The 11,683-nt window shown below is 38.3% G+C and overlaps 1 protein-coding gene across 1 annotated transcript; it reads right to left on the bottom strand.

The window, feature by feature from the left end:
- Positions 1-381: 381 nt before the first annotated feature.
- LOC146324233 (uncharacterized) lies at positions 382-2,918 on the bottom strand (the record flags this gene model as incomplete). Its single annotated transcript, XM_084723462.1, has 3 exons — positions 382-943; positions 1,815-1,937; positions 2,753-2,918. Coding segments are annotated over 3 exons (570 nt in total), but the record flags the coding sequence as incomplete, so codon positions are not given.
- Between the last annotated feature and the right edge of the window lie 8,765 nt (positions 2,919-11,683).

Below are 11,683 nucleotides of genomic sequence, written 5' to 3'. Positions count from 1 at the left end.
ATTAGAGCCTTATTAGACTTTGTTAGAGGATAAGAGACAGAGCTGCACTGTAAACTATTATTTACCACTGTCAGACTTTTATCAGACTTTATTAGAGGGGACACATTAAAACAGAAGTGTTCTGTAAACTAAAGTGAAATCAGGTGCACAGACTTGTTGTAATACTGTAGACAGGTAATATGATTTGATCACAGATGTCGGCATCAGTTTTGACTAGTCTGCCAGTTGTATGCGACCACCCAAAGGTGTGTCTTCAGTAGAAGATATGTGATTTCACTTTATTTTATGATTCAGTTCTACTGTAATGTGTCCCTAATTGCTCTCTAATAAAGGGTCTAATGCTGTCTAATAAAGAACGTATTATTTGTCTTTTTTTACAGCTTGTTTCAGCTTATTAGTGCACTGTAAAATAAAGTGACTCTTTTTTCTAGCCAGTGTAGCTGCTTCGTAAAGATGGCGGTGATCAGCAAACCCAAGTGTAGAAGTGTAGAAACCCTGGTACCACAAAAGATCTCTGGAGACTGATCATTTTTACACAAAACAAATTCTTTTCCTAACTCTACCCAAGCAGTTTCTGTCCCTAAACCTAAGCAGATCAGTGTTGTCACATTATAAAAGATAATTATTTTGCACAAGGCGCTGCGTACACTTTTTTCTGTGCTCTAACAGAGGGTAAAGATAAAGAGTCCGAACAGCAGATGGATCATAGCCAGTCTGACACAGCAGGCCTCGCTGGTAGTTGCAACTGTTGTCACAGCAGTGGTTACTGTTGTTGGGGTAGCGGTTGGTGCTACCCCATTACAGAAATTGGTCCCACAACAGATTGGTGCTGTGATGTTGCCAAGGCCTTGTAGGAGAGGCAGGCTCAACAGGCCGGTAGCAGCTGCACAGAGGTTTGCAGATGCACAGCCGAAGTATGGAGTAGTGCTGATCCCAGTCGTCACTGTAATGTAATGAAAATGTTTGCAAATTAAAGGTGGGGTGAATCATTTTAGAGCAATTCAGTTGATATTGGAACACAACAGTCATACAAACCCACCCCTCCCATCAGCGCTCCCTCAGAAGCCCAATCCCCCAAATTCACAAATGTGTATTGCCAAGGAAACAACAGTAACAACTGATCAGTATGCGGGAATCCAGCATGTTTGCAGCCCAAAGTTTCCAGGTGCCTCAATGAGGGAAAGTTATATTGCTATGAAAATACAAGTATAGAAAGGATCAGGGCAGAGCTGAGGCGCAGAGTCAGTCCTCATCTATCTTCTTCTTCACCCTGTCCTGAGAACAAGCTCCACCAGTACATGTTGCTGATGGTCTGGAAAAGCGTTGTGAGGCCACAAGTGGGAGAATTCAACCTATAGCAACTTTGATTTTGCAGAAACTTGGGAGAGACTATTATGTATGACTCACAGGCCATGTCTCCCCAGTATGCCTGCTGCTAAATGCTAACAAACAGTGTTATGCTAACAAGCTAAAAAGCGTCTCAGCTCCCATTTTTGTTCCTGTGGCACTTCACAGACTGCTGCAGCAGCCAGTTAAATGCAAATGCAGTTAAATGCTCTAATCTAATGGATTAATCTGTCAAGAAAAATAATTGCTATCTGCAGCTCTAACTGGATTCCTAGTTGTCAGAGTGGAACTAATTTCACGTTTCTTCCTACTGTGGGCTGAATTGATAATGTTTTTAAATGATGATCTGTCATAAAAGTAAAGTAAATGTACCTCATACCTGCACTAAAGTGTAGTACTTGTGTAGATGTAATACATTGCTTTCCTTTGCCCCAGATTGAGAGAAGCGATGCATCATTAAAACTCACCATTTCCTTGCACACACTGGTTCTCCACACCCACACATTGTAATGGAGTGAATGTAATGCACTCAGAGGTGGTGGCATTACAAGTGAAACACTGGAGGCTGTTGGGTGACTGATCAGCAGGGACTGAAACAGAAACAGGAGACAAACAGGAGAGCTTTAAACATGATGCTCAACAAATTGACTGGGATGATCTACTGTCAGGAATAAACACTGAGGAAGACGATCAAATATTCTCAAAGTAATTAGAAAGCACTAGTGAAGATTTTAATTACAAATTAAGGCACAAATGGACACATTCTGCTTATTTAAAGCTTGTTCAAAGACATGGCTAATCAGTACTCAGCTCTGTCGTCACTAGAACAGAATTGCACCTCATTGTCCTTTATAACCTGTCGGTGCCAAACTTATCTTGCTGTCTGCTGTCACCTGTCTCTATCTTGCTATCACAAGTCTTCCCTCATGTACCTGCATGCATGTCTTTCATTGCTGTGTTTTATGTCTGTGCTTTTGGTTTGCATGTTTTAGTGTCTAACAATCTAGCATAATGTCCCTTTTAGTCCATTTTTCTTTTAACATTAATATTCCTCATTTATTGCTTTTTTATTTGCTTTTATTGCTGTTTTTAGGGTTACTTTGCAACATCTGTCCACAGACTACAGATGAAAAATAACCTCTTCACTAACTCTGGTGCATTTACAGTAATGTTTATTAATGTGCACTGGCCCTGTTAATTAAACCAATAAAATAAAAAAATATATATATTTTTTAAGGAAGAGAGAACACTTTGGTGTTGCAAAAATGAGAATATAGCATTTCATAATATGGCAGGATGCCAGTGTTTGTTTGTTTGTTTGTTTAAATATATCCAATCCAATTTATATAATTATATCCAATTTCCAGTCATAAATGAGACAAGCAACTTATTCATGTGTACTTACAAGATAGAGTTTCTGAGTTGCAGTTATCTGTGTTGCAACACCGAACTGATGCAAGTGCACTTGCAATACCAAAGTTGGCTGAATACGTCTGAGAGCCTGTGGTTGGACACAGGGAGGGCGACGCACACGCCTTGAAGATCTGCTGTGTTGAAAAACTACCTGAAGAGGCTAAAAAAATCAAAGTGCACATTGTTAATTTTGATGGAAACAACACATGATTTTGGAACGCATGTATTTCGCTGAAATTTAACAGATAACATAAGAGCCTGACCTTGAATAGAAGCTGTTATACATGCTGTCTCTGAGGTGCATGTTAGTGGTGCTGTGCTTGAACACAGCAAGTTCGTGCAAGTTTGACACTGAAGTGCTCCAGCTGCATGGAGGAGAAAAATAATCAATGAAATGATCGCATCATAAGTGAAATCTCTGAATTGTATAAAGGTTGAAAATTCTTATTATTGTTGTGCAAAAGCATTTATAGAAAGACCCAAGGGTTGTAATGGTTAAAGATCATGTAAAGCAACAATAAATGTGTGTTCTGAGTTTGTCACAACACATAAACATGTTATTAACCACCCAGTGAAAAGTGCAGTATTCAAAATTAGTTGTCAAAATCAGTGTCGATATTTAAAGTGCAGGGCAGCCAGTGGCTGATATACAATGCTGATGTGAAAGAAAAATCAAAGAAAAAGCTTGTATAATCTCACTATTCCATGCACAGTACAATCTAATATATGTGCAGAGTTACCTTAGTTTCAGATGGATGCACTCAACAGAAATATAAAGTTAACAGTTTTGCTTTTGCTGACATTTTCATGAGTTGAAGAAAAGGATCTTCAGTGCGGACAAAAGATTTATTTCTCTCAAATTCTGTCGGTGAGCTCTTCTCCTTTGCCGAGATAATCCTTCCACCTGACAGGCATGGCACACGGAGATGCTGATTATGCACAGGTGTGCCTTGGACTGCCCACAGTATAAAGTCACTCTAAAATGTACAGTTTGATCTCTCTGTGTGCCACACCTGTCAGGTGGACGGATTATCTCGGCAAAAGAGAAGAAGAAAAAAAAAAGTTTTGTGTGCACAGAAAAAGTCTGAGATCTCATACTTCAATTCATTCTGAACATTACTGGTATTTAAAGGGGCAGTTCACCCAAAATCAAATTCAATCCTTTAGTGCTATTTATCCATTTGGACAGTTTTGGAGTGAGTTTCAGATATCAGCCGTAGAGATGTCTGACTTTTCCCCACTATAATGGAACTAGATGGCACTTGCCTTGTGGTTCTTAAAGTACCCAAAAAATACATTTAAAAAAAACTCAACAGTTATGTGTCTTTCCAGAAATCATGACACAGACCTTGTTGTGAGCAGTTTCATGTAGGAACTACTCTCTTTTCTACGGTAGATTTTAAAGTAGTTCCAGTAGATTCTACAGAAGCAGAAAGTAATTCCAACATGAAACTGCTCACAACAAGGTGTGTTGATTATCTTGAATAACTGGCTCCTGATTTTTGGAAAGTGATAATGTTTTTGAATTTTGCAAATGGCTTTTTTTATTTGGTGCTTTGAGCAGCACAAGCAGAATACCATCTAGTGCCATTATATTAGAAAGAAGGCAGACATCTCAACGGCTGATATCGCCAAAACTAGCACTACAAGCCAGGGGAAAAATGTTTTTTTTTTTTTATTTTGGGGTGAACTGTCTCTTTAAAGGAGAGCAGGGCACAGTAAGTCAGAAGCAAAATCATTCAGATGCATTATTCTATAGGTTCAGATTGGGTTTGCTGTCATTCAAGATGGAGACATGAAACGTGTCAACATTTAGAAAAGATGTTTAGACATCTAGAACGTTTACAGCAGGATGAATGAGATTTGCAGTATTTTTTCACCACCTTTGCTAACATCATTCCAGATGTGTCCTGCAGATGTGCCTGCACACAGTTTTTGTTTATCTGCATCGTGAGCACAGGCATTATCTCAGAAGGCTAGATAACTGGCCTACATACTTGCACAGATTCACTACTCAAGTCATGTCATATCACCTAAGCATTGTAATTTATTTAATGTAATTTATTAATGTCCTTTAATTATTTTCTTTTAAAATTAAAAAACGGAAGTGTTGCATGTCTCTGATGGATGATCTGACAGGTGCAAGTACACAAAAACATGAAAAAAACCAAGGCAATCCGTCTCAAATAATAAAAAGAAAACATATATTTAGTCTTTGTGCATAAACGCTCTGACAATAAAAATAAATAGCGTTGTTTTCTCCATGTTTGTCTGCCTGATTTTCCTTCTTTTTTTATTTATTATTTTTTATTTTAATTTGAAGTACTTTCTAAAATCACATTTGGCAAAGTGCAAAATGTTTTAACTGTTGCTCTGTGCTGTAAGAATGAGTAGAGTTACCTGTGCTGAAGAGTGTCCAGCTGAGAGTCAGAGACAGGAACAGCTTCATCGTGATGAACAGGTGAATACTGTAGGTTATAGTTTCCCCTGGATGGTGACACAACTAAACCTTATCAGCATCACTCCACTTAATATACTGTACACGTGTTGAACAAATTTACGACAGATGCATGTTTAAAAACTTCCGGGCCGGGGTGTGGTCCAGTCTTTACAGCGTGACTATTCAGATACTCGCCTGTTACTTCAAAAATCATCATGTGACCACATCTGCCCATATCTGGTTTTAATTTTAACATTTGGTTTGCAGGATTGTGCACTAAATCAAAAATATGAAATCTGATCTCTGAAAAGATTTTGTGGATATTTTGTTCATACAATTCAGTTTTAGTTCAGTATATCTTAAAATCAGACACTGAGTGCCTGTCTCCATCTTGATAAAAGCTGGTGGACTCTGAAAACCAGAGACAAGAAAGAATTTAACTGTCGACTGAACTCTTCTATCCCCGAGAGTCTGATTTGTTGTAAATATATTATGTAGATATATTAGAATGCTCTCAATAAACCAAAACCAAAACTGAATTTATCAGCAAAAGAGTAAAAAAATAACCAGATCTTATGCATATGTATTTTCACTATATAAAAACTTTTTTTTGTTCATGTAATTTATGGAATATTATCATATAATCTTAATCTAACACAGGATCCAAGAGAACAGGACTACATCTTGTTGCATCTTTTCCACCCGAAGTACCTGGAACTTTCAGTCTCAGGAACTACTACTAAAGGATCTTCCACTGTTGTCTGAGTTTTCAGTGCGCTCTAAAGACCCGCAAAGATTAGGGAAATTAGTCCGCTGACATCTGACAGCTGTTTTTACGTCAGTTTTTAGTGTGTGACTGCAACACCAATGCCTGGACTTTAATGTCAGTTCATATGCCATACGATTTCCTCTGAAACTCCATGTTGATGTATCAAAGCACAATAAATTAAAAACAAGCATCTTTCGCGGCTGCTGGTTTAAAAAAAAAGTAGCTGAAATACTCAACCAATCAGAAAATTTCAGTGCTGCATCCCCCAGAAGTTTGTGCACTTTTGGAAAGTGCTGCTCCTCAAGCAGGGATGTTCTAGGGAGGTAAAATAAAGTCCCTGGAACTTAATTTTATATATATATATATATATTAAACAATAATACAGGACCAAACTGTGTATTTGCAACTCCTCACATGTAGGTTACGAAAAGACCACCTCCATGTGCCAAATGATGCCAACCCCTGTTCACAACACAACATACAAGACCCTGAAAAAAAAAAGAAAAAAAAAGGCCATGACCTCACATGTGTCCTCCATGGTAGCTACAGGCCTGATATCTCAAATCAACATGTAGTAAATGGTGGCGGACTGGCGCTCAGCCAAAAATACAGACAGCACGTGTCAGAGAGTGTTTGAGCAGAAGCTGAGAACAAGCACTGCATTGACTTTAATTCATAAAGTCTAGTACTGCTGCAGCCGGTGTCTCTATTAGTTTTTATTTGTTGTTGCTCATTTTTATGCAAGGTTTGTCTTCTTTACAATTTATTAACCCTGAAATGAAACCCAGCTACTTCCCAGCAGCGTGCCGTGTTGTGACGTTGTTTCACTAGTGTACACATTGACACATTTATGCACTTTATTGCATAGCCTTACACTTAGGTATACCTTTTTTAAACATGTTGTGCAGCAATCTTCATTCAGAGTAAAAGTAATTTTACTTTTATTTGGGCAAACTGTCTCTCCATCCTGATGAACACAGATGGAAGTCAAAAGGGAGATGAAGCACTGTGCTAAAAAAAAAACCATGTTAGCACTAAAACTCTTGCAGTAAGCGCAGTACCATGTAAGTGCAGTACCTCACCAGAAACATGACTGTATAGGTCGTCTGTGCAAGAGAGTCGGCATATGAAGGGGATGGGATGGATGGAACAACCACAAAAGTTTCATCCAGGACACCTGAGTTTATGTCCTGTTGGTAAACAAAAGGCAAAGTTGACTTATTTGAAGTTTTAAGATTCTTGATTTATGTTACGTCATGAGGTACGATAACATAAGGTAACGTAATGTAAGGTAGCATAACATACTTATTTAACCCAAACCCTTTTCCAAAAACCAAAGTAATTTTGGTGCCTGACTACACGTTCAACATCATATGACTTATGTTACATACTTAGATACTTGTCGCTTGTACCCTCAGATGGTTTTATGTCATTTGAGGAAATGTTTAAATGTTCCTCAGTAGAGCTGATAAAGACAAACTATGCAGGACAGATTAGAAAACAAGTTAAAATTCTTAAACTGTACGATAAGATTAAGTTCTGGGTCTGCTTCTGAGCCTCACTGCTCCTTAACTGCTGTTAAGGAGGGGATTAAGGGTATTATTTCTGTTAGGTTACCTGTCTGCCCTCAGCCATTTATCTTTGGTCAGGTGCAGTGAGGCTGTGGATATTCAGGATCGTTACTCAAGCAAAAGTACTAATACCAGCGCCACTGTTAATGTTAATAACAGTGTGCAGTAAAATGGTCCCTGATCAGTATTTTATGATTGTATATGATATTTTAGGATTAATATTAATGTTGAATCCCTGCTGCAGATGTTTAAGCTTATAAAATACACAGTTATCATTATTATGAGTATATAACACCCGATACAAGTTTAACGCTGTAATGTGCCAAAAAAAGAAAAAATAAATGCACATTTTAGTGGGGATGCACTCAGTTTTCCTGGGAGTCGACACCTCTGGCACTGAGTTACCTTCTTGTGAAACTGTTTCTGCAGGAAGATTTACAACTTCATGCAATGAACTCGTCGTGCCACACTGGATTCTTCACCTGAACGCCCCAGCTGCATTCACAGACTCGAGCGCTGCTCTTACATCTGCCAGTGTTGGGTTTGCCAGACTTTAACTTCTCACCTGTATGTGCGTGAGACATGCAGCTCACTTTGAAGCCACCATTCTCTCCAGCTCTAATATTTCTGTTCATAGGGCTTTTAATCTTTTAATATAACTAGGGCTCCCGTTGGTTAACTTAGATGAAGAGCTAGTTACACATGATTGCATACCACTGGTGGATACAGTCTCATCACGCAGGCCAGATTTACTGTAACTGACATTCCACATTCAGATTAGTTTCTCTTTTGCTATGGTACATAATATCAGATACACAATATCTCTGCAGTTTTGCTGTCACCGCTGAAACAGGTGTTCTGGAGGCTGAGCTGCTGGTATTTTGGCTGACTGCCAGTCTGCCACCATTTATACTAATGTTAGATATGGATTCAAACCTCTATCTACCATTGAGGACACAGAGGTCATGTCCTTTTTATGAGCCTCTGTTAATCTTTTAATATACACACAGTAGCAGTTAAAGGCTTGGACACATCTCTTTATTTTCTTATTTCTCTGCATTGTAGATTAATACTGGAGACATCAAATTATGAAATATGAATTATATGGAATTATGTAATATGCAAATATGTAAAAACAAGGAAAGTAATGAGTTTGCTTTTTCAGAATCTAAAATATAAAAGACTCCTGCACACTGTCCGCTGCTCTCCTAGTCAAAGATGTAATAACATTGTTATTAAAATTTTGATTGCAAGTAATAATAAGAATTTATAATATACAATAACAGCGGTAAGTCTCTGGGAGACGACAGAGGAGGAAGTAGACAGGATTTTATCAGGGTGTGAACAAGAGCAGCGGTGTCATGAGGTGGTGAGAGCAACGGATGAAGACGGTTGACATTGCATAGAAGAAAGCATGAAGGCCGTTTAACGTAGTCAATGTGGCCTTCAAAGGACAGTGTGCTCCTCACCTGAGGGGAGGGACGGACTGTGAAATTGTCAATGGTGAGAGAGAAACGATCAGGTTAAGCCAGAATGGATTTAGTGTCAACAAGGAGTGCTTCAGTTTTATCATGGTTGAGTTTGAGAAAGTTGTGTGAGAACCATAATTACTTTTTTTTTTCCTCTGACCTGTGGTGCTATTTATCTGGCTATACTATTTTTATTTTTTGGCCATAGAGATTTCTGCCTTCTGTCAAATATAATAAATATCAAAGCACCAAAAAAATACATTTGAAACTCGGAAATATACTAAAGTCCACGAGTGAAAGGTTTCCCTCGCTGCTTCTGTACCAAGCTAACCACACCACACCTTTTCTCCACGATCAAGTCTTTAACATTTTCATCTTTTCACGTTGTTTATATCTTGTTACGTCTTTTCATCTTGTTACGTATTTTACATTGTTTTCATCTTGAAGCGTAATATTTTTTTGTCCTGTTAAATCTTATGTCATGTTAAATTGTTTTGTTGCATCATTTTTGTCTTGTTATGTCTGTTCAGTTGTTATTGTCTTGTTACATTCTTTTCATCTTCTTATGTCTTAGTCTGTTTTTCATCTTGTTGCATGATTTTTTTTTTCGTTGTTATGTCTTGGTACATTGTTTTCCTTTTGTTACATTGTTTATGTTCTGTTATGTCCTTTTTGTCATGTTATGTAGTTTTTGTCTGACGTCATTTACATCTTTTTTTGTGTTGTTACATTTTTTTACAGTGTTTTCATTTTGTTGCATCTTTTCATTTTGTTATGTCATTTTTGTTTTATTATGTCTCGTTGTGTCATTTTCATTTTGTCACATTGTTGTTGTCTTGCCAAGTCTTTAATACTAGTTTTAATCTTGTTATTTCTTATAGTTACGTCTTTAACATAATTTTAATCTCATTGCGTCTGTTGAGTGTGATCTGCACTGATGAATACACAAGGAGTCTTTTTGTCTCTTTTCAGTCTTTATGTTGGGAAGACCACACACAATGATGCAAAATAAAAATAATTAATAATGCTTTTCAAATGCATTAAAACTAAAAGTAAAGTCATGAGCCTGTTTTGAAAATGTAAGGAGTAGAAAATGCAGATATTTGTGTTCAAATGTAAAGAGTAAAAGTAAAAGGTACTGTATTTAAATACTGGATCGGTGACATCCTCTGATTTTCCACAATAAAAATTAAGTCAATTTTTACCTGTGCCTGTGTATTTATATAAATATGTGTTTTACCCCTTGCATTATATTTTTTGCAGTTACCCCCTGGTATTAGGTGCGTTTGAGATGAGCCAGGCCTGCGCAGAATCGATCAGCAGTGATCGCCGCACAATGCATGCCGGTTAGATTTGTGTCTGACTTGATCCCGACTTGCTCTGACATCATGCACATATGGGCAACGGTAAGCTCGCGAGATCGAGGCGGCCGCAGTTTGAAGAGCCAGGCGCCACAGTTGCTTTCCACCAACTACAAGCGCCTGGCTGTCACCTGATTGATGAGCTGACAGGCTCTGATTGCCTCTTAATTTTGACAACAAACAGCACGTGTTGTATATAATACTAATTTATGTGTAATTGTAGTATTTAACGCTGGATATATTAGTCTTATGTTGTGCAATGACATGTTAATCTGTCAACAAGCAGATATCTTGTGGCTCGTGATCTTGTTTATTTTCCAGGCAAGGCGCAGTTCATCTTGAACGCACCTATTATCTTATGAGGCAGCTGGATTCGCAAGATCATGTGAGAATCCATCTTTCCAGGCTTCAAGTTATCTTCAACAGTTATCCACAACAAAAGTGGTGCAGCCAATCAGCATTCTGGGAGGGTCTACTGGCAGCTATGGGCGTGGTTTTAGGTGTGACAACAGCGAGGAGCGTCCATGGAGGCGACCCATCTCGAACAAACAATTGTAGCTCCTGAAGAGGTTGATGTAGATACTGCGTTAGCATCAGTTATATCAGGAGAGCATTTCTTCATTTAAAGAAGAGCAAAGCACGGCAGTGTTTTCTTGAAGGAAAATAATGTTTTCGCTCTTCTCCCAACTGGTTTTGACAAGAGTTTGATCTGACTGGTCGAAGTTAGCCTGTGTTAGACATGATAGACACATGGTTCATCCAATCACCAGCTTCCCAGATGGTTCTGTGTAACAAACCATCTGGCATGTCATGTTACCCCTGGCATGCATCTACAGGTAATCCACCTGGTGTAGGACTCTACTGTACAGTTCATATACTTGGGTTATAATATCTGTTCCAGTATTGCCTAACATAACCTCACCATCTTACCAGTTCATGCACTCCTGTGGGTCTTGTACACTGTGCTTTTTACTCATAGTCCTTTTAATACAACTACAGAAACTGCACAACTACTTGAGCCGTTGACAGCAAAGATGAGCCACTCGCCTCTCGCCTCTCTTTGTGACCTGGTTTTGTTGTATATGTAGACTAGTAGGAAAGGGACTGGGAAGCATAAACTTATGCAGCCATTCTTTAAAATATCAGAGACTAACCACAGTGTTTTCTTTGTTCATCGAGTACAGATTGATCTGAGGGTGTGTTTTCTTTTTTATTTATCTCTTACAAAGTAGCTGGAGTGTGGCACAGCAGTTATGCCAGCATCTTTGTTTCATTTCATGCATCAGTCAGCAACAAGTGATAAACATAAGAAT

Source organism: Lutjanus erythropterus, chromosome 7 (genome assembly GCF_056507025.1).
Source record: "Lutjanus erythropterus isolate fLutEry1 chromosome 7, fLutEry1.hap2, whole genome shotgun sequence".
NCBI lineage: Eukaryota > Metazoa > Chordata > Actinopteri > Lutjaniformes > Lutjanidae > Lutjanus > Lutjanus erythropterus.
The sequence above is the reverse complement of the archived record's forward strand: the minus strand, read 5'-3'. Positions and strand labels throughout refer to the sequence as shown.